A 24,603-nucleotide genomic window follows, 5' to 3' on the forward strand; every position below is an offset into this window, starting at 1 on the left:
TAGTAGCAATTATTCTTTATTAAAAATGCATAATCGCCTTCATCACAATTTATCAACTGTACTATACATAAAACAAAATAAGGAATTGTGTTTAAACAATGGTAAACTTTTCATAGACAAGCAGACTAAGATGTACCTTATTGTATTATGTTTACACGAATTTTGGTATACATGTAACAATAAAAGAAATTAAAAACTGTCTGTTTGTCCTTTAGTGTACGTCATTTGTCATTCAAGATGGTCACTGCCAATTTGCAACGAATCTATTTCTTTCAAATTCATGCTACATAAGCAATAACGAATCCAACTACTATACAAATAGGAAGATGTAGTAAAATTGCTATGAGACAACCCCCCACCCGAGACCAAATGACATATAAGTAAATAACTGTTATCGAAACATATTCTTCCTCTATATATCTAATACATGAAGTCTCGTGAAAAGGCTGATTTTCAGATACAAATCAATTTTCAAGGAAGATAAACGGTTATTGCATATGATCTGTGATTATTGTTTTTTTGTAGGATGTAAACGAAAGTGTAGGATTAATGAAAGGTGTGTTAGAGGAAAATGTAGATGCAAGAAAGGTTCTTACAGGACAAAATTAGGAACATGTAGAAGTAAGTGTCTTAACCATAAACAAAATTTTACAATGCATTATCATTATTGTTTATTTGATATAACATGTGAACTGCGTTCTTTTATTCAATCATATACTTTACCATCGTTCAATCAGTGAAAATAGAGCAACATGATATAAAAAGATAGCAAATAGTATATAAATGTATAAAAAGTATCAGAAATAATTTCCATGTAGCTGAAAGTTGCTATCTTGTTGAATATTTTAAAACACATGTGATATTTTTCAGCAAAGACACCATGCAAACCAAAATGTCAGAAGGGATTTGTTTGTAATTTCCTCGGAAAATGTAGACCAAAAGGTATATTTTCCGTTCGATACTGAAAAACATATTAAACAATATTTCAATTATATTGTTAAAGTTATGATATTAATTGGACTAAATGGTGTTAAAAGATACATTTTTAAACTAGTAGCAATTATTCTTTATTAAAAATGCATAATCGCCTTCATCACAATTTATCAAATGTACTATACATAAAACAAAATAAGAAATTGTGTTTAAAAAATGGTAAACTTTTCATAGACAAGCAGACTAAGATGTACGTTATTGTATTATGTTTACACGAATTTTGGTATACATGTAACAATAAAAAAAATTAAAAAATGTCTGTTTGTCCTTTAGTGTACGTCATTTGTCATTTAAGATGGTGACTGCCAATTTGCAACGAATCTATTTCTTTCAATTTCATGCTACATAGGCAATTACGAATACAACTACTATACAAATAGGAAGATGTAGTAAAATTGCTATGAGACAACTCTCCACCCGAGACCAAATGACATTAAATAACTGACTGTTATCGAAACATATTCTTCCTATATATATCTAATACATGAAGTCTCATGAAAAGGCTGATTTTCAGATACAAATCAATTTTCAAGTAAGATAAACGGTTATTTCATATGATCTGTGATTATTGTTTTTTTGTAGGATGTAAACGAAAGTGTAGGATTAATGAAAGGTGTGTTAGAGGAAAATGTAGATGCAAGAAAGGTTCTTACAGGACAAAATTAGGAACATGTAGAAGTAAGTGTCTTAACTATCAACAAAATTTTACAATGCATTATCATTATTGTTTATTTGATATAACATGTTAACTGCGTTCTTTTATTCAATCATATACTTTACCATCGTTCAATCAGTGAAAATAGAGCAACATAATATAAACAGATAGCAAATAGTATATAAATGTATAACAAGTATCAGAAATAATTTCCATGTAGCTAAAAATTGCTATATTGTTCAATATTTTAAAACACATCTGATATTTTTCAGGAAAGACACCATGCAAACGAAAATGTCGGAAGGGATTTGTTTGTAATTTCCTTGGAAAATGTAGACCAAAAGGTATATTTTCCGTTCGATACTGAAAAACAAATTAAACAATATTTCAATTATATTGTTAAAGTTATGATATTAATTGGACTAAATGGTGTTAAAAGATACATTTTTAAACTAGTAGCAATTATTCTTTATTAAAAATGCATAATCGCCTTCATCACAATTTATCAACTGTACTATACATAAAACAAAATAAGGAATTGTGTTTAAACAATGGTAAACTTTTCATAGACAAGCAGACTAAGATGTACCTTATTGTATTATGTTTACACGAATTTTGGTATACATGTAACAATAAAAGAAATTAAAAAATGTCTGTTTGTCCTTTAGTGTACGTCATTTGTCATTCAAGATGGTCACTGCCAATTTGCAACGAATCTATTTCTTTCAAATTCATGCTACATAAGCAATAACGAATCCAACTACTATACAAATAGGAAGATGTAGTAAAATTGCTATGAGACAACCCCCCACCCGAGACCAAATGACATATAAGTAAATAACTGTTATCGAAACATATTCTTCCTCTATATATCTAATACATGAAGTCTCGTGAAAAGGCTGGTTTTCAGATACAAATCAATTTTCAAGGAAGATAAACGGTTATTGCATATGATCTGTGATTATTGTTTTTTTTGTAGGATGTAAACGAAAGTGTAGGATTAATGAAAGGTGTGTTAGAGGAAAATGTAGATGCAAGAAAGGTTCTTACAGGACAAAATTAGGAACATGTAGAAGTAAGTGTCTTAACCATAAACAAAATTTTACAATGCATTATCATTATTGTTTATTTGATATAACATGTGAACTGCGTTCTTTTATTCAATCATATACTTTACCATCGTTCAATGAGTGAAAATAGAGCAACATGATATAAACAGATAGCAAATAGTATATAAATGTATAACAAGTATCAGAAATAATTTCCATGTAGCTAAAAATTGCTATATTGTTCAATATTTTAAAACACATCTGATATTTTTCAGGAAAGACACCATGCAAACGAAAATGTAGGAAGGGATTTGTTTGTAATTTCCTCGGAAAATGTAAACCAAAAGGTATATTTTCCGTTCGATACTGAAAAACAAATTAAACAATATTTTAATTATATTGTTAAAGTTATGATATTAATTGGACTAAATGGTGTTAAAAGATACATTTTTAAACTAGTAGCAATTATTCTTTATTAAAAATGCATAATCGCCTTCATCACAATTTATCAACTGTACTACACATAAAACAAAATAAGGAATTGTGTTTAAACAATGGCAAACTTTTCATAGACAAGCAGACTAAGATGTACGTTATTGTATTATGTTTACACGAATTTTGGTATACATGTAACATTAAATATTTTTTTAAAATGTCTGTTTGTCTTTTAGTGTACGTCATTTGTCATTTAAGATGGTCACTGCCAATTTGCAGCGAATCCATTTCCTTCAAATTCATGCTACATAGGCAATAACGAATCCAACTACTATAGAAATAGGAAGATGTAGTAAAATTGCTATGAGACAACCCCCCCCCCCCACCCGAGACCAAATGACATTAAATAACTGACTGTTATCGAAACATATTCTTCCTATATATATCTAATACATGAAGTCTCGTGAAAAGGCTGATTTTCAGATACAAATCAATTTTCAAGGAAGATAAGCGGTTATTTCATATGATCTGTGATTATTGTGTTTTTTGTAGGATGTAAACAAAATTGTAGGATTAATGAAAGGTGTGTTAGAGGAAAATGTAGATGCAAGAAAGGTTCTTACAGGACAAAATTAGGAGCATGTAGAAGTAAGTGTCTTAACCATAAACAAAATTTTACAATGCATTATCATTATTGTTTATTTGATATAATATGTGCACTGCGTTCTTTTATTCAATCATATACTTTACCATCGTTCGATCAGTGAAAATAGAGCGACATGATATATAAAAAATGCAAATAGTATATGAATGTATAATAAGTATCAGAAATAATTTCTCTGTAGCTAAAAATGCTATATTGTTTAATATTTTAAAAAACAATTGATATTTTTCAGCAAAGACACCATGCAAACCAAAATGTCAGAAGGGATTTGTTTGTAATTTCCTCGGAAAATGTAAACCAAAAGGTATATTTTCCGTTCGATACTGAAAAACATATTAAACAATATTTCAATTATATTGTTAAAGTTATGATACTAATTGGAATAAATGGTGTTAAAAGAAACATTTTTAAACTAGTAGCAATTATTCTTTATTAAAAATGCATAATCGCCTTTATCACAATTCATCAACTGTACTATACATAAAACCAAATAAGGAATTGTATTTAAACAATGGCAAACTTTTCATAGACAAGCAGACTAAGATGTACGTTATTGTATTATGTTTACACGAATTTTGGTATACATGTAAAATTAAAAAATGTCTGTTTGTCCTTTAGTGTACGTCATTTGTCATTTAAGATGGTCACTGCCAAATTGCAGTGAATCTATTTCTTTCAAATTTATCTCATATAGGCAATAACGAGCCCAACTTCTATACAAATAGGAAGATGTAGTAAAATTGCTATGAGACAAATCTCCACCCGAGACCAAATGACATATAAGTAATTGACTGTTATCGAAACATATTCTTCCTATATATATCTAATACATGAAGTCTCATGAAAAGGCTGATATTCAGATACAAATCAACTTTCAAGGAAGATGAACGGTTATTTATATGATCTGTGATTATTGTTTTTGTAGGATGTAAACGAAAGTGTAGGATCAATGAAAGGTGTGTTAGAGGAAAATGTAGATGCAAGAAAGGTTTTTACAAGACAAAATTCGGAGCATGTAGGAGTAAGTGTCTTAACTGTATACAAAAGTTTACATAGTATTATGTTAATATTTTAAACTCAAAATTATTCAAAAAGCTGTCTTGATTTAATTGTCAAAAAAATATCAATTCGCATTTCTTAAATCCAATACGTTCAAAAATATCATATAAAATATATAAGCATTATATCCAATGATATTTGGAAATGTTAGTTTCTTCCAAGCATTTTATTAATGTAGTATCTTCTGCTTTACTGTTGTTATATTTTGCTTCATATTTAAGAACATTATTGATACTTTTTAGCAAAGATTCAATGTACGCCAAAATGTAAAAGAGGATTTGTTTGTAGTTTCCTCGGGAAATGCAGACCAAAAGGTAAATTTGTATGTTTTCTTCTAGAATTGACATTAAAAAACACAATGATGGTTTCGATCAAAACTTGGAAATAAAGTCAAAATAATTTTGACAAAATCAAGTTGAAGAATTAATTTTTTCAACTGTTGAAGCAATCGATTTTGGCTACAGATTTCCTTGATATAGCGTGATTGTTCACAAGGAATCTATGTTCCAATTGGTGAGGTGAAAACATTTCCTTCGTTAATTTTACGGACGACATTACACAAGTTCGTTCAACCTGATTCACCGGTGATAGCAGATACGTTCTAAAATCGTTAATTCATTCACATAAATTTTCCACGAAGGAGATCTACCGTATTCGACTTATTCCGGGCTTGTATTAATTTGCGCCACATGACGGCTGCTGAATGCAAAGCAGGATCTGCTTACCCTTCAGGAGCGCCTTAGGATATTATTTGTACCTTACTTCATTCGTCTTTGGAGCTTTTGACTGCGACATAGAAAAAAAAAGATTGTGTGCCTGAGTTTTTTATTATTTGTTTTGCTAATGTTGTTATAATATAAACAAAACTGTATGCTATAAAATATCATCACACTTTATATAATAACAGACAGAGTCTTCAATATGCAACATAAAATACATAATGGCATTTAATCATGATAAAATCAAGATATAATGCAACGTTTTGTTGAATGCTCAACCAAACATGTAAAATCACCAAAATACTGAACTCCGAGGAAATTTTATAACGGAACGTCCCTAATCAATTGCCAAAAATATCTAAAGCTCTAAACGGTAATTATATATTTTTGTATGTTTCTTGTGTTCTTTGTAGGGTGTAAACGAAAATGTAGGATCAATGAAAGATGCTTCAAGGGAAAATGCAGATGTACAAAGGGTACCTTCAGGACAAAACTAGGAACATGTAAAAGTAAGTGCATTATAATCGTGGTACTTTTGATAACTATTTACACCACTGTGTCGATGCCACTGCTGGTGGACGTTTCGTCCTCGAGGGTATCACCAGCTCGGTAGTCAGTACTTCGGTGTTGACATGAATATCAATTATGTGATCATTTTTATAAATTTCCTGATACAAAACTTTGAATTTTTTGAAAAACTAAGGATTTTCTTGTCCCTGGAATAGATTACCTTAGCCGTATTTGGCACAACTTTTTGGAATTTTGGATCCTTTATGCTCTTCAACTTTGTATTGTTTGGCTTTATAACTATTTTGATATGAGCGTCACTGATGAGTCTTATGAAGACGAAACGCGCGTCTGGCGTACTAAATTATTATCCTGGTACTTTTGATAACTATTATGATGTGTTTGAAATACCACTTCATCCTTAAGGTGCAATAATATTATATTAACGCTGAATATTTGACGACATGATGCAATCCAAACAACATTTAAAGTTTATAAATGTTCCTTATAATAATCGAACTAATACCAAACTAGGAGCAAACTAGAATGAGTAGGTATTTGAATCCGTATTAAAGAAATAAATATAGAAGCCATTTAATTTGCTCACAATAATGTGTGAGAAAGCCACACACTATATGTGCCTTTCCTGAATCAGAGGACTTTAAATGGTCTGTTATTTATTTAAATGTCTTGTTTTCGGTAATTGTTAGGTATCCATATGGTATTTGCGTTCAGTATTGCTCATTAAAGAATACTGTAAGACATATATTTTGCCCATTGCAATTAATGAATACATCAAGGTGATAAATTATTGCCTATATCCATATTCCTTAGTCGCGAATTGCATTATTTCCAATTTCCAGTTTAACTTCATTTTCTATAATTTGATCTCAGCAAAATATATTCATACTGATGATATTTCAATAGAAAATGTATATACAAAGCAGAATGTATTAGACCGCCGATCACGTTGAAAAGCGAGAGGCTGCCGCAAAATAAAACCTAATTCAACTTGACTTTCCATCGATAATCTCTGTTATTTTATCTCAAGTCGCGTTTTGTTTTACTAAGTATGTATTTCTGTTTTACCTATATCTTCATTGTTGAAAATCAAATGATTTAAGATCAAACACGTAAGTCAATCAAGAAAAGATTTTTTTAGAGAGGCGAAAAATACTATAGTGATATTTAAAGTCATATTTGGAAAATAATATAATGATATGCTGATGAACGAATAATAGATGCATCTGCATAATTTATTCAACATGTATTTCTTAAATGATTATTCATTTGGGTTAGTTAAACAGTTTTTTTTTTTTGAAGTGTTAAAGAAAGTAAAGAAATATTTGTTTTTGAATAAACAATGTTTTAAATTATATTGTATACAAAAATATGTTTTAAACAGACCGTTATCGTGGTTATAATGTAAATATCTTTCTTTTTTTATCTAGAACGGTGTAATGCTGATAGTTGCGGAGTGAACGCAGTCTGTGTCAAGAGGAAGTATTGTCGTTGTAAAAGGGGATATGCTGGTCACCCAAAAACACTATGCGAAGGTAAAATATTAATTGTCAGGTTGTCAAAATCGATTACTATCACAGATAATTATATTAAAGCATAAATAAAATCGCAATGAATGCCACAAAACTCTGCAGAACAAGCTAACCTATTCTTATAATATTTGGTATGTAAAGATGATTTTGAATCGATGAAGTTTGTCATATATTCGAAGATTGAAAATTGTTGAATATTGGAGACCATGCTAATTGTAATAAAAAAAACTATGGTATGAGTGACAACTCTCCATCCAAATCACAATGTGTAAAAACTAAACAATTATATGTTAAAGTATGGCATTCATTGCGGAGCATGGTCTCGCATCGAATAGCAAACTATTAAGGGCCTTAATACTACTAGTGTGAAACAATTCAAACAGGTAAACCAATGGTCTTATCTATATATAAAGACAAAAAAACGAGAAACACATATGTACCCTATCAACAAACGACAACAAGTGAACAAGCTCTTGACTTAGGGCAAGTGCATACAAATGCGGCTGGTAATGTCGACATTCATGTGAGTTTTTTTAATTCCCCCCCCTACGATAGTAGAAGGGTGTTATGTTTTGTGGTCTGCGCGTCCGTTCGTTCGTCCGTCCGTATGGCCCGCTTCAGGTTAAATTTTTGGTCAAGGTAGTTTTTGATGAAGTAGAAGTCGAATCAACTTGAAACTTAGTACACATGTTCCTTATGATACGATCTTATTAATTTTAATGCCTAATTAGAGTATTTATCCTAATTTTATGGTCCACTGAACATAGAAAATGATAGTACGAGTGGGGCATTGTTGTACTGGGGACACATTCTTGTTATGATTTTGATTTGTTGTTCTATTGATAGGAAATGTTCTCTTTTAATCGTTCCTCCATCATTCTTTCGATACGATGACGGTTTCATTGAATACTATGTTTGCCATGTCTTTCTCAATTATGTTACCTGGCAAACTAGCACTTTAACATCCGATGTATCGAGCCGGTGTATTACAAAGCAGTGTTCATATTCATATCGTATTAATATGTGTATGTTGTAATCTTCATTGGGCTAAATCACCAGTCCAGCACTATGATATGTGGATACAAAATAAATAACCATTTTAACAACAGCTACAATACGGTATTTGAATTTTATATATTGATACTGAATGTTCAAAAAGCCTAACAACTATAAATTCATAACACTAGGAAATAATTAATTTAGAGTTTTACATGTATAATAGAAATGGTAATTGTTTATTGGTTTTAGTACGATTGAGTTGTTAAATAAAACTGAGAAGGCAGTATCACTGTTAGGATGAGGATGAGGATTTGTTATTTGGATTGAATATTCCATTTCACCTTTTGATAGTATGTCTATTTGGTTTATCTTTTTTACTAAACTATTTTCGCATCGTCCTGCATTTTTTTATAGGCCAAATATTCATTCACATAACCTCATCGGCTTACCTTTCAGCTGATGTGTTGTTAGAACGTGGCGTACATTAGAAGCTGTTTAAGTCAAATAATAGTTATAGTATTAAAGAATGTTTAGTTTAAAATACAATTTCAGAAGTTAAAGAATGTTTGAAAAATGCAAGGGGAAAGGACTACAATGGTAGAATGAGTACGACAGAATCAGGAAGAACATGTCAGGCATGGAATAAACAAACACCACACCGTCACAGCAAATCGAATGTAAGAGATGCCAAAAACTACTGCAGGAATATGGACAACGAAGCACGGCCATGGTGTTATACAACAGATAGCAGGAAACGTTGGGAATTTTGTAGAATTCCTATTTGTGGCAAGTAGTCTGAGATAGTCCTAGATAAATATCTTCGGTCTTTATGTACGTATGTTTTACTCTTTTTTCGGATAACAAAATATTTCAACACACTTGTCTAAGGCTGGCTCAGATCCTAATATGTGTTTTCTCTTGTGCTTGTAGTGTATTTATTTTTCGGTTTTAATCTACATTATGTATCTAACATCTTCGGTTTTTAATGGTAATCTGTCACGATTGATACCTAATTCGATTTTACAAAATTATGACATGTGTTCTCCCTTTTTATGTTCTTTATTTGACATCGGTTTCAAACACACCGTATCGGAAAATTCTTGACATCATATATAGGAATTAAAGTCTCACATCGAAACGTGACTATTTGAAATCGAAATTGAAAGCAGACAACATTTTATTATATTAACCTGGATTTTAAAATATTGAAACGGAATTACACATGTGTAAACTATAAGATTTGATGTAACATGTATGATGTACCAATCGTCTATAGCTGGTAAACATGATTAAAGCTGATACACAACCTCTATTTGTATATTGATATAGATGAAACTTACAATTACAATCGAATTACCGGATATTCTTCCTTCTTGATTCATATATCTATGGCATGTTATAAACCAACTTCATGGAAAGTACAATTTAATGGAGTTCTCTTTGTTGCAACTCTTAAAAATCATAATATAACTTTGCAGTCACAACTAGAGGTTTTGAATAATGTTTTAAAGTTAACTTGAGATCAAATATGATAAAGACATTTAAAAAGAAAATGAAGTTTTAAAAAAAAACCGGTACTTTAATTTTTCATACCAATATTAATCAGTGTCAGCGTTACTGTTAGTTATCTCATGCAAGCTTAGAGCTAATGATATTTATATTCATATCGATGTCAAATGTACCCAATTTGCTGTGAGATACTTGAAAAAAGTCAAAAGTGTGATTTTCCGTCGGGGTAAAGATCCCAAATAGAAATGCCAAAACCCTTATAATCGTACATCTCATATGTAAATAATTCATAGATCTACAAGTGTATGCAAATATCATAAAACTTTAGTTAAAAATTACTTAAAACGTTGTACATTTAAAACAAAATCAATCAAGGTTATTCGCAAATTTGCAAACATTTAACTTTCGAATACATCTCTCTCTTGAAAGTGTATCAATACCTTAATAATTTCACTCTGAACAAAATTTAAATACACTTTAATTTGTTTGTAATTTAATCATAAGTAATTGCCGGATTACGAATTTTTACACATGTTGTTACGAAAGTATGACATCTCATATGTACGCATTTTTACACATGTTGTTACGAAAGTATGACATGTTGTTTTTCTAATTTTACAGAAAATCGTGTTCCAATTCTTCCCACTCCTGAAGGTAAGTTTTTCAGCTTTCTGACATTTATTTTTGTTATGTAAATGAGAGGCAAGTTTCCCCCAGGTTTGTATATCTAAATGATTTACAGTGCATGACAAGTTAATAGGCTCGTACGTTCGGCAAAAACTTTGGATATGATTTTGTCTACACAAGATGAATTATGACATCCAGAATTTAAGTTCCTGTATGTATTTATTTTGTGCTTATTTCTGTGAAAGGAACACAGCAATATAGAAGGAATAAATTTGGGGCAATTTGGCCAGACAATTTCATTATAAATTATGAAAAGTATGATTTCATAACTAAGCATTATGTTTATCATAATAAGTTCAAAAAATGTGAATATAAGCTTAAACTTGACCTCATAATGTTATTGTGGCGTCTTTATGTATGGCGACCCCATAATTATAATGTAATTTATTTTAAACAATGATATCCTTATTTGAAATGTATGGCTGTAAAATCAATAACAATAGTGAATGTTCAACCTACACTGCAATAACTTATTAAGGTATACAGGTTCGACGTCTGATTCTGTAAATTAAAAATAGTTTACAAACTATTTTGATCTTTTAGAATGTCGCAATACTGAAAAGGGCGAGGACTATGTTGGAAAATGGAGTAAAACCGAAACTGGAAAGAATTGTCAACGATGGGACCAACAATATCCACATACACATGCATTCTTTCTTGATGGAAAATGCCATTTTCGGTTCCCAAAAAGATATTAATGAAAACGACGAGGACAACCTTTGTTGTTCGTTAAACTTTATTTGCTATGTTGTTGTTCTACTGCCTTAACCATTCCATACATTTGTTTTTCGTTCATTTTTTTTACATAAATAAGGCCGTTAGTTTTCTCGTTTGAATTGTTTTACATTGTCTTATCGGGGCCTTTTATAGCTCACTATGCGGTATGGGCTTTGCTCATTGTTGAAGGCCGTACGGTGACCTATAGTTGTTAATGTCTGTGTCATTTTGGTCTTTTGTGGATAGTTGTCTCATTGGCAATCATACCACATCTTCTTTTTTATATTTCAGAATGTCGAAAATCTACAAAGGGTACAGAATACAAAGGTCGAATAAGTTTGACAAAAACTGGACGTACCTGTCAGTATTGGGAACGACAATATCCACATAAACACCGATTTAGCATCAGCTTCAAAAAGGAACATAACTATTGTAGAAATCCTGACAACAGTGGACAACCATGGTGTTATACAAATGATCCAACGACACGTTGGGAATATTGCCAGATACCAATGTGTGGTAGGTTTTAATTTTGAATTCTTGCATTCCAAAGTGTAAAGATCTAGTGATATCAGAATCATTATATTGTTCTGTTTACTTCTTTTAGGGAATTAAACGACAAAATGATCCTCGATATTAACAGATTATTACATTGCATTTTTCATATCGCATGTATTATCAGCCCTAGGTTCAATATCGACCCAAGAGCCGCATGGCTCGAGGACTGATATTGACCGATATTTTATCATATCCTTCAACAATGGAGAAAAATAACATTCATTTATTGCCCCTCTTAAGTGGTTCCTAAATAGAAGTTCGAGACCTTGGTGTTATACAGAGGATCCATACACTGAAAGAGAATATTGTGCTATACATAAATGTGGTGAGTTGACATAATCGCTAACTTTTTCTTGTTTGTTCCCATACCCTGTACAATTAAGGTATAACACAAACCATGCACAATTTGTATAATGATTACATAAAACACTAAGCATTTCACAGAACAAGATGCGTATTTTGATTATAAATTTCTCATCAGAAATGATAGGTTGATGTGTTACATGTAAACCCAAAACCTAATACAAATTCTGGTTACTAACCAACCTAAAAAATGAAAGGTCCATTGAAGCTACAATGTATGTGTGAGTAAACTTGAGTTGATTATTGAATATATCAATATTTTACCACGTATGATTATTTATACAAGGGAAAGGATCAACAAACTACCAACATATGTACATGTTATCAAAAGGTCTATTGTTTATGTATAGTTTAAATAAATACTTGGGATTATCAATTGAAATTAGAATAAAGATACAGTGTAGTTTTTATTTTTTTATTCAAAGCACCCGAAGATCAAGAGGATATGGATGGTGAGTATTTTTTCTTAGAAAGGAGAGGGAAAATACAAAGGAAGTAAAAAGAAAATTTAAAAATTTAAAAAAAATAACAATTAAGAAGAGGCACGAAAGACACAAAAGGGACGGTCAAACTCATAGATAAAAAATAAACTAACATCGCCATGGTTAACGAAGAAAAAGACAAACAGACATATAATAGTACACAGGACGAAGGAAACTACAGACAAAGCAACACAATCCCCACCAAAAACTTTATTTGATCATTTAAATACGCAAGAGTTTCTTTAGTTCGTTGACCGTCTAAAACATCTTCTAGAAAAGGAATCCAGTGTTTGAAAAAATAATTAAAAATTTATTTATCCTGCAAAAAGATGTGTTTGTTAACCACCCAGTTATAACATTTCTTACAATCGTCATTAACGAGTCCATATTTTAATAGCTTGATGTGTGTTATATGCGTTGATCATTATCGAAGACCTAAAATTGCTGACGTCTAAGTCATTTGGTCTCTGGTAAAGATTTGTCTTATTGGCAATTGTATCACATATTCTTTCATCTATATTATGAAAAAAAACACAGTAATTTGAAATTTATAGACAGTAGTTAACCTGTCCATATGCACCAGCTCCCGGTTTGCTCATATGCTACATGCTTGGTAAAACCAGCATGTTTGTTCAAAGAAAGACCCATATATCATTAGAAATATAATTCCAGGAGTAATGCCATTTTCGGTTCCCAAAAAGATATTAATGAAAACGACGAGGACAACCTTTGTTGTTGGTTAAACTTTATTTGCTATGTTGTTGTTCTACTGCCTTAACCATTCCATACATTTGTTTTTCGTTCATTTTTTTACATAAATAAGGCCGTTAGTTTTCTCGTTTGAATTGTTTTACATTGTCTTATCGGGGCCTTTTATAGCTCACTATGCGGTATGGGCTTTGCTCATTGTTGAAGGCCGTACGGTGACCTATAGTTGTTAATGTCTGTGTCATATTGGTCTTTTGTGGATAGTTGTCTCATTGGCAATCATACCACATCTTCTTTTTTATATTTCAGAATGTCGAAAATCTACAAAGGGTACAGAATACAAAGGTCGAATAAGTTTGACAAAAACTGGACGTACCTGTCAGTATTGGGAACGACAATATCCACATAAACACCGATTTAGCATCAGCTTCAAAAAGGAACATAACTATTGTAGAAATCCTGACAACAGTGGACAACCATGGTGTTATACAAATGATCCAACGACACGTTGGGAATATTGCCAGATACCAATGTGTGGTAGGTTTTAATTTTGAATTCTTGCATTCCAAAGTGTAAAGATCTAGTGATATCAGAATCATTATATTGTTCTGTTTACTTTTTTTAGGGAATTAAACGACAAAATGATCCTCGATATTAACAGATTATTACATTGCATTTTTCATATCGCATGTATTATCAGCCCTAGGTTCAATATCGGCCCAAGAGCCGCATGGTTCGAGGACTGATATTGACCGATATTTTATCATATCCTTCAACAATGGAGAAAAATAACATTCATTTATTGCCCCTTTTAAGTGGTTCCTAAATAGATGTTCAAAGAGTGAAAAGTTCACGGACGTCGCCGACCCCAATTTTAGTACATTCAATATGATATATTTCTATCATATGCCTCAACAGAGAAGAAACATATTTTAATATGGACGTATTGACAAAAATATAATGTGGCAAATGTTCTCCGGTTACAATACACAATGAACACTGTTTTTTTAAGGTAACTTTCTAAATTATGTTTGAAACTTTTAAAAATGCATTTATTTAATAATTTGTTTGTTGTTTTTTTTATTATTTTACACAATATACTTTCCAGTATCCAAATATTTGTTTTGTACACTACTTTGTAATGTTTTCATAGAAAACGTAGCATTAAGGTGTATTTTACTGAATTTGCCGAGTATCACTGGAATGCCATGTGATAACGTTACGGAATGGCATGTGATAATAATCGAAGCATGGGATAAACTTTTAATACCAGCCCGCTAAGCACCAATTCTAAAAAATATGGAATTTACATTAAATTTATGCTATTATCATACAGTAAAAATCATATGTTATTTAGCCTAAGTATATGCTAATCTTATTTAGTACCAAATAAAGCCATAACTAATAATGTGCATGCATAGCGTTTTCTTTTCATTATCGAATTTTATATCAAAACATTAGAATAAATTGAAAATATTTGGAAAAATATTTCATGCATGACATATATTGAGTAGATACTTTTTTGTATTCGAGCGTCACTGATGAGTCTTTTGTAGACGAAACGCGCTTCTGGCGTATATACTAAATTTAGTCCTGGTATCTATAATGAGTTTATTCATATACATTGTACTTTTGTATCTCAAGTGGAGAGTTCAATACAGAATGTTTAATTTGTCTAAAACAAAATTATTACATTACTAATTTTTCGCTTTGAAGGTATCTGCAACTTTTCGTGTTTTTCTTTTTAAAAACTACTATACCAAAAACGTATTCAAAATAAAACAGGTCCGTATACAATCAAGTTTTAAAACATATTATATGACACAAATAGTTTTACCAAGGTGATACCTTTTTATGCTAATGGTTGTTTTAATCATTTATATTTATTTAACAGCTGCTTGTTCTGTTAGAGAAGAGATTGTAGAATGTAAAGCTACTGTGAGAGTCTCTGGTTCATGTTTTTATAAATCCAAAGTAGGATCAAGCTGTGTTTACACCGTGCAGCTGACAGATTCACAGGCAATCATCAAAACATCAACACAGGAAATGGTACTCACAAATGGAGGAAATCTGGCTGAATGTGCTATTTTTACCTTTAATGATGGAACTCTAAAAATAGAAGATGACGTCTGCAAATGCTTTAAAGCCAATTTGGTGAACGCCGCATAAGATTGCAAGACACAGTATGTATCAGATTTTAATAAGACTATTTATTCGGGAAAAAAAGGGAGCAAATTATCAAAAAGGACACAAATGGCACTTAAATCTACGGCAATAAAGACAACAATAACAGTGAAATGTACTAACTACATCATGCATGACATATATTGAGTAGATATAGAAAATACAGCAGTTGATTTAAGAAAAACAGAATTCAGAATTTTAGAATTTTTAAACAGTTTTCGTTTTACAAAAATGTATTACTTCTTTCGATGAGCTAAATGTCCATACATGCGTATGCTGTATATAACAGAAAAACCTCAATAAATTTTAATGTATCTTCCTGGAGACTTTTCCGTTACGTTGCGCGATTGCAAACTAAATACGATATAGTAGATATTGTTCGGCAAAAATATATTTTATCGGATTTCACATGATATCGTTTTGCATGGACATGTATCATTTGCAGTTGGATTTAAACAAAATTTATTGAATTAATTACGAACCATCCGAACTATCTATTGTTTAATAGTGAAAAAGATTGTACACAATGTTGTCTGCTGTATCGCATTTTTTGACGTATTTACCTCTCATGTCTTTTTGTGTTGCTCACACATTCTGGTCAATACAATTGAATTCAATGTAACTGTCATACCAGTAAGAGGTTTAGCTAGCTATAAAACCAGGTTTAATCCACCATTTTCTAAATAAGGAAAAGCCTGTACTAAGTTATTAATACACTTTCATTCAATAATGTGTTTAAGCTTTTGATTTTGCAATTGTTAAAAAAAAAACTTTCCGTTTTGAAATTCCCTTGGAGTTCGGTAATTTTTGATATTTTACTTTTGACATAGCAATACATACATGAAACTTATTGCAATACTAGTATAATACATTACTATATCCAATTAATACAGAAAAAAAAATAACCGCTTTATATATTTTCTTTTTTTTTAAATTAGAAAGTTTTATTTCTTTGCAGGTTACATATCACTATGAGGACTGAAAATATTTAGAGCCATTGTGCTTAGTATAGACAGAGTGCACTCTCAATAATGGTGTGCTTAGATTAAGTAAATTATCATCTAATAAAATAAAATTGGCGATATTATTTTTCTATATTTACTCACTTAGAATTATAACAAAAAACTTCGAAAGATTAAAGAACAATCATGCGTATAGTTTTTAGATTTGGACCAAAGTGTTACATGGATAAGGAGATGTGGCATGTTTGCCGATGAGACAACTATTAACCATATTATGGCTAAATTACATGAATACAAGGAAGTTAAGGTCAACGTAAAGTCTTCAACAATACATGCAATCAATATCATATATTACTCGATTTATTTCACTTGACTGGGCGGAGTTTAACCGATTCGCTCACAATAAACCAGTCCATCTATAGAAAGTTGTTTTAGGATAAACTCATCAATGAAGTGTCCAGTCATTGTTTTGTAAATTCCTTTGGTGACACTGATGGGTGATTAGCAATCAGTAATAATTATAACGACAATCATCCTTATCATACACATCTTAAAATCGACTGCCCTTATTCAAATTAAAACGTAAGCTCCGCCCGATCAGTTGCAATAACATTGTTAATAGTTAGCTAAATAGTTAGCTAAAAAAATATACAGGCATGGCAGTTTATTTATATAGAATAGATCGTTGGTTTTCCCGTTTGAATGGTTTTACACTAGTAATTTTGGTGCCATTTATAGCTTATTGTTATTATACTCACACCACATCTTCTTATATCTATGGCAACATGTAAAACAATTCAAACGCTATATACAACGGTCTGAATTACGATTTGGAGGATTTATATTTCAACAGACAGTCGGTATTCCAATGGGTACTAATTGTGCACCCCTACTGGCCGATTTGTTTTTGTACTCGTATGAAGCAGAATTCATTCAGAACCTTCTAAAAAAAAGGACCTTGCGAAATTCTTTAATTTTACATTCCGATATATTGATGATGTTCTATCATTGAATAACCCATATTTCAACCAATACTTACATCTCATATATCCCAGCGAACTTGAAATTAAGGATACTACTGATACTAGAAGGACTTCTTCATACCTTGATCTTTTCCTCAATATTGACGCAGATGGACGACTTCACACGAAAATCTCTGATAAACGGGACGATTTCAACTTCCCAATTATCAATTTCCCATTTCTCAGCAGTAACATACCCTCTGCCCCTTCGTATGGTGTTTACATATCACAATTGATACGTTATTCTTGTGCATGTTCACACTATACGGACTTCATATACAGAAGTGTGCTCCTTACACAGAAACTGCTTCAACAAAGTTATGAGGAGGACAGATTAAAATTGACACTCCGTAAATTTTATGGACACCATCACGAATTAGTTGATCCATATGATGTGTCTTTGACCAAACTAGCTAAGGACATTTTTACCACATGGTAGATTGTGGTTTATCATTACGTCGTCTTATCTTTTAATTATCGAGCGTGACTTATTCCCGATTGTGACTGTTTTGCTGAGTGTGAATTCGCATTACTATAAGACGTGTTACGGTACATTTGTACTTTTCTACCCCAAATTCATGTATTTAGTTTGATGTTATACTTGTAATTTTCATCGGATTTTGTCAAATTGGTTGACGTCTTTTCTATTAAATTCATGTGTTATGGTAAAGAAAATTAATCACCGCCTTCATTTATTAGTTTTGATCTTGTTCAACGTAATCTGTACGATTTTTATGTTTGAAGTTCGATTTAAAACGAACCAGACATATATAAAATATATGTATTGCTATTGATTAGTGTTGCAATGTGCATTGTGTTTAAATGTAATATCAGTATTTAGTTCAGACTAATCTATTATAATCCTAAATCAATCCTATTTCTATCTTATTTTTTAGACATAATTTTTCAAATATCGCGTCATATTTGTCCTGTTTCAGAAATTCACATGTTTGCATGACGTAATATTGTGCCATTTCACCACTTCGTATGTGACGTCATGGTTATGACTTTTTGCGTTCAGGCCTGGTTTGTCACTGAGTCGGGTGTGTCTATTTTCTGTGTTGGTCTTCAATGTATTATGTATTCGGGTTTTGTTTTCTGTAATTTGTTAAGACGTCAGTTTTATCATGTAAATCTTTTATATATTCATTTGATAAAATTTACTGTTTGCAATAGCATAAATTGTTCTATATAATAAGGATGTTCTTATCACAAGCAAAAAACTCTAGCCGTATTTGGCACAACCTTTTTCAACTTTTGATCCTCAGAGCTGTACTACTTTGTACCCTTTTTTTGACTTTCGAACTTTTATATCTGGCGTCACTGGTAAGTCTTGTTTGGACGAGGCGCGTTTTTGACGTAATGAATTTTAAACCTGATGCCTTTTGTTATCTATTATTCATGCGTTTCTTTGCCAAATACGTTCTGTTATTTATTTGTATTGTAGTCCTGTATTATTATGCTGTTTTTTTAATGTTATATTTAACAATGCCATCAAAGTGCGAGGGTTGGCATGCCACCAAATCAGGTTCAACCCACCATTTTTTCTTTAAAAATGTCCTGTACCAAGTCAAGAAAATGGCCATTGTTATATCATAGTTTGTTTCTGTGTGTGCAACATTCTTACGTTGTGTTTCCGTTGTGTCGTTTGTTTTCTCCTATTTTTGAGTGTGAATTCACATTACTATAAGACGTGTCACGGTACTTTTCTATCCCAAATTCATATATTTGGTTTTGATGTTATATTGGTTACTCTCATCGGATTTTGTCTAATGCTTAGTCCGTTGCTGTGTGTGTTACATTTTAATGTTTTATCGTTGTTCTCTTATATTTAATGCGTTTCCCTCAGTTTTAGTTTGTTATCCCGATTTTGTTTTTTGTCCATAGATTTATGAGTTTTGAACAGCGGTATACTACTGTTGTGTTTATTTACGACACAACAATTATATACAAATCTGACAGCAACACATGAGAATAATTGTTTCAACCAAAGATTGTGACAGGTTTAAACGTGTTTGTACGCGCCCTCCTTTAATTTTTGACAGTGGTATTGTAACATCAGATTTAAGAGCAAACTATTAAAGTCAGTTTGAAATCCTTTAAATAATCAGTATTGATTTAATTACTATTTACACCACTGGGTTGATGCCACTGCTGGTGGACGTTTCGTCCCCGAGAGTATCTCCAATCCAGTAGTCAGCACTTGTGTTGTATTCGGTGTTAACATGAATATCAATTATATGGTCATTTCCTGTTTACGAAAAATACTGAACTTAGAGGAAAATCCAATCGGAAAATCCATAATCACATGGCAAAATCAAAAAACAAAACACATAAAAAACGAATGGACAAGAACTGTCATATTCCTGATTTGGTAAAGACATTTTCAAATTGTAGAAAATGGTGGATTAAACCTGGTTTTAATTTAAAGTTAAGAATGTATGTCAAAGTACGGCCTTAAACAATGAACATTAGCTCAAACCGATCAACAAAATATAAAGGGCCCGAAATTACTAGTGTAAAACAATTCAAACACATTAAATTACAACGGTCTAATCTATATACGAAACGAGAACCACAAAAACAAACGACAACTACTGAATAAAAGGCACCTCACTAAGGACAGAAGCATAAAAAAGCAGCGGTTATTTGCTTAACAGTTATTAGCAGGAAATAGACAAGATTACTTTGAGGGAAGCGGGAATATTTTTAAAAACGTATTTTTGTGATCAGAAAAAAATATGTCCCGTGGGATCCGTGGAACAAGGAATTAAATTGGCGTGGCCTAATTTTATTGTACTTTGTCTATTTATCTTTGTGCAAGCTTTTCCATTTTTAAACTACTATGAAGAAAATCATGCAGGTCAGTAATAAACTTTTGGAAAATTTATTTAAGGTCGAGTTTTTAACGATTGGTATACTGCTACATGTACAACGTACAGTGGAGATCACTTCTATCCTCTCATTAAATCTGTCAGAATCTGTCAGGAGAACTGTTTTAGGACAGTACGTAGAACTGTCAGCCTGACACCTTTTAGTCAGTTCTAGCTAGAACAGTTCTAGCCTAGAACTGATTTGGTCAGTTCTACCTAGAACTGATTTGGACAGTTCTACCTAGAACTGATCCTGACAGTTCTACCCTAGAACAGTTTTAGACAGTTCTAGCTAGAACTAATCCTGACAGTTCTAACCTATAACAGTTTTAGACAGTTCTAGCTAAAACTGACCAAATGTTTGGTCATTTGTACTTCTAGAACAGTTCTACGGTTAGAATTGATTTCAAATTTTACGGCTAGAATTGATTTATAAATTCTACGGCTAACATTGATTTATAAACTCCACGGCTAGAATTGATTTATAAGTTTTAAGAACTCTTTGTCAAAATATAAAGGCTTTGGCAAAATAGCGATTAATATTATATAGAGTTTTGCTATTTTGCCGGTTTTATTTCAGAATTATAATCGGACAGAGAACATGTTTAACCCCCCATATTCTGTACATGTATGTGCCTGTTCCAAGTCAGGAGCCTTTAATTCAGTAATTTTCTTTTGTTAATGTGTTACATAAATTATTAGTTTTTCTTTCATTTTTATTTTACATAAATTAGGTCGTTAGTATTATGGCGGTGTGGGGGGGGGGGGGGGAGGGTTATTATTTGAATTGTTTTACATTTTTCATTCCGGGAATCAGGATGGCTCGTTATCACATAACAAAATTATCTGACCTCATTAACCAAATGTAAATACTTGTTTCCCAATCCACAAATATGATATATAATATGTTTACGCGTAGTTTTCATACCTCGGACGGACCTGTTTAACAAAAATCTTTTCACCGCATCAATCTAAACAGACATTATTTGCTCTTTCTTTCTGCACAGTAGTACTTCAGTTATAATTTTATGTCAAGAGGGACTGTAATATACAAGTTACAGCAATATTGGAAATTCGCATCAATTTATAGTGCCAGCATATGCATGCAAGGGCGGATCCAGCCATTTTAAAGGGTCCTACTGAAAAACGCGTTCGGAGAAAAGAAAAGGCACCCGGGGAAAAAATAAAAAATATTTGTTTGGCATGAGACAACTTTGTGTCATTGAAACAAGTTATGAAATTTTAAGTTTAATTTTAGACTATTAATTTGTAAATTCAGATAATAGACATTTGTAATAAAGCACAAAAACAAGTATGAATGTTTCATTTTAGGCAATAATATATGAATACTATTAAAATGAAAAATGTAAAAACAACTTAAATTTCACAGATAAATAATAATTAAATCAAAATTAAAAGAGTTACACATAATTAATCAGCAAATAAAGCAATACTATACATGTACCGTATAGTTAAAACAGGGGGATAAAGAGCAGGAGTTTGGTTTCAATTTAAAACTAAGCATTACAACCCTCATATGCATAGCCATAAAACAGTTTTAGTTTTATAAAAATATATAATAAATCTGTATCAGTATCTGCATAAAAAGGTGCTCATCACATGCATGCATACAGTTGCGAAAATATTACACCTCAGGCACTGATTATTTTTAAATAACAAAATATACGTTTTGATCGAGGGCAATATCGTTCATGATTTTTCTATATACTCTTATTTATATATATTTACTTACTTATATACAATTTTGAAATCAAATTGTAAAAGTGCAACAACACTTTAGATGTAGCATCGTACAGATTTATTTTAAGGACTGTGACAAAACAAGCAATGATTATTTTTTTTAAAGAATTATTGTTATAAATTATTATTATATGATAATTTTCTTCTCCTGGCGCTAATTTTCCTTCTCTGGGTGCTTTTTCTTTTTTCCCGGGCGCTTTTTAGTAGGACCGATTTTAAAGGGGGATCACAACGCAAAGTAAAGGGGGGTTCTAACTATATGTTCCCATTCAAATGCATTGACCGTAAAAAAAGAGGGGGGTTCCAACCACTGGTCCAGAAATATTGGAACACAGTGCTACCTAGTTTCGTTTGCATCAATTTAGAGTGCCATGATGTCCTCATTTTATTCAAAATATTGCATCATAAACAAATATCAGTAGTTTTCATACCTAAGACTGACTGGTATAACAAAATTATTTGTCCGCATCAACCAAAACTGACTAACTGAATAATATTTCTATGTCAGGACCAATCGTATGATAAAAATGACACCAACTTTGGAACACAAAACACCATATCGCTTATCCTCACCAGGCTGACCCGGCCGGTTAAACTTTTGAAGCATACAACAATCACTTTTCCATTGTGGCGTCAGATATTTTGTTTTACGACGTCAAAATTTTATGGGAACCTGTGTGATATCAAGTAATGGCGGACAAATAGCGATAAGGTGTATTTATACCATATCTAAAAATTTACACGCCGTTATTTTTTCCTCTCTGTATCCATATCTTAAATGAACAGTCACTAAAGTGACTTTTTAAGTCAGTAGTTTGTGATTGAGTTTTTTTAAACAAAACTATTTAACAGCATCATCCAACACTCATATGACAGATTCATATACTTTTAAATTATTTGAAAATAAAAAGTTCATGTATGGGAAGTTCTCTTCTTGGAATAGTATACTGTTAATTAAATTTGAAGAAGGCAAAGAAAAATGCATGATTTTCTTTGTAGCCAAACGTCCAGGGGCAAATGTTTCATTCATGTTCAGATGAGTATATTTTCAGACGTTCCAGACTACCAGATATCATTTATAATCGTTATGGATAAGTCTGGATAAATTGACGAGATGGTGCAAATGTGTATAGTTTTTTTACGTTATACAACACTTTTTTCGTTTATATCCCGTAATTCATCCACTGTACAATTTTCGTTTGAACATTTGTCAAAACAGAATCTTAAATCACGAATGTAAATCCAAGGCAAACAAGGTAAATTGTGATTAAAATTCCATGAATTAAATGCAGTTATATTTAGGAAGAGACTGTTAAAAATGGGGAACGAAGAAACGTAAACAATGATGTTTCATATGCAATCTTATAAAAATATTTCTCCGATGAGTTGGACAACCTTCTATCCACTTCGATATTTGTTCATGTAACGTTTGATCAGTAAAAAATATAATATAGAAAATCTGCTATTATATAGCAAAGTAATTGGAAGTGATTTTTTTCTTCCAAATTCTAAAGTGCCCTTACTGCAGTGACGTCATTTAGAACTGTTCTACAGTCCTGACTGATTAAGTCAGTTCTACTGACAGTTCTACGGTTAGAACTGATTTGGACAGTTCTACCTAGAACAGTTTTAGACAGTTCTACCCTAGAACTGATCCTGACAGTTCTACCTAGAACTGATTTAGTAAGTTCTACCTAGAACTGATTCTGACAGTTCTACTTAGAACAGTTCTAGGGTAGAACTGTTCTAGGTAGAACTGTTCTAGGACAGGTTAGAACAGTTCTATGACAGATTATTCTGACAGTTCTAATTAGAGTTTAGAAGTGATCTCCACTGTAGGATTTGTTATGTAATATGCATTTTTTGCGCCTGTCCCAAGTCAGGAGCCTCTGGCCTTTGTTAGTCTTGTATTATTTTAATTTTAGTTTCTTGTGTACAATTTGGAAATTAGTATGGCGTTCATTATCACTGAACTAGTATTTATTTGTTTAGGGGCCAGCTGAAGACGCCTCCGGTGCGGGAATTTCTCGCTACATCGAAGACCTGTTGGTAACCTTCTGCTGTTGTTTTTTTCAATGGTCGGGTTGTTGTCTCTTTGGCACATTCCCCATTTCCATTCTCAATTTTAATTCATGTTCTTAAGA

The 24,603-nt window shown here is 31.7% G+C and overlaps 2 protein-coding genes and 1 long non-coding RNA gene across 3 annotated transcripts in view; all 3 read left to right on the forward strand.

Annotated features, from left to right (window-relative positions):
- Positions 1–965, forward strand: part of LOC143066817 (uncharacterized) — a 70,301-nt gene extending 69,336 nt beyond the window's left edge. Inside the window, exon 70 of the mRNA XM_076239627.1 lies at positions 871–965. Coding sequence (XP_076095742.1) covers positions 871–965 — 95 coding nt within the window. The remainder of the gene's footprint in view (positions 1–870) is intronic.
- Positions 966–1,967: 1,002 nt separating this feature from the next.
- LOC143069050 (uncharacterized) lies at positions 1,968–2,996 on the forward strand. Its single transcript, XR_012976309.1, has 3 exons — positions 1,968–1,992; positions 2,628–2,723; positions 2,973–2,996. It is a non-coding gene; the product is annotated as an uncharacterized LOC143069050 (long non-coding RNA).
- Positions 2,996–16,925, forward strand: LOC143069041 (plasminogen-like). The gene is made up of 14 exons (XM_076243475.1): positions 2,996–3,044; positions 3,685–3,780; positions 4,029–4,100; positions 4,722–4,817; positions 5,098–5,169; positions 5,988–6,083; positions 7,533–7,637; positions 9,186–9,419; positions 10,764–10,796; positions 11,838–12,065; positions 12,893–12,919; positions 13,967–14,194; positions 15,552–15,840; positions 16,800–16,925. The coding sequence occupies exons 8-13, from the start codon at positions 9,236–9,238 to the stop codon at positions 15,824–15,826; spliced, it is 975 nt and encodes a 324-aa protein (XP_076099590.1). The 5' UTR covers positions 2,996–3,044; positions 3,685–3,780; positions 4,029–4,100; positions 4,722–4,817; positions 5,098–5,169; positions 5,988–6,083; positions 7,533–7,637; positions 9,186–9,235; the 3' UTR covers positions 15,827–15,840; positions 16,800–16,925.
- The last annotated feature ends 7,678 nt before the right edge of the window (positions 16,926–24,603 follow it).

This window comes from Mytilus galloprovincialis, chromosome 3 (genome assembly GCF_965363235.1).
Source record: "Mytilus galloprovincialis chromosome 3, xbMytGall1.hap1.1, whole genome shotgun sequence".
Lineage (NCBI taxonomy): Eukaryota > Metazoa > Mollusca > Bivalvia > Mytilida > Mytilidae > Mytilus > Mytilus galloprovincialis.

Excerpts from the sequence above, each read along its gene's own strand:
- LOC143069041 (XM_076243475.1), top strand. The coding sequence starts at position 9,236 with ATGAGTACGACAGAATCAGGAAGAACATGTCAGGCATGGAATAAACAA. Across the intron at positions 10,797-11,837 it reads AATTCTTCCCACTCCTGAAG|AATGTCGAAAATCTACAAAG; the intron begins GTAAGTTTTTCA and ends TTTATATTTCAG. Across the intron at positions 14,195-15,551 it reads TTGCCAGATACCAATGTGTG|CTGCTTGTTCTGTTAGAGAA; the intron begins GTAGGTTTTAAT and ends TTTATTTAACAG.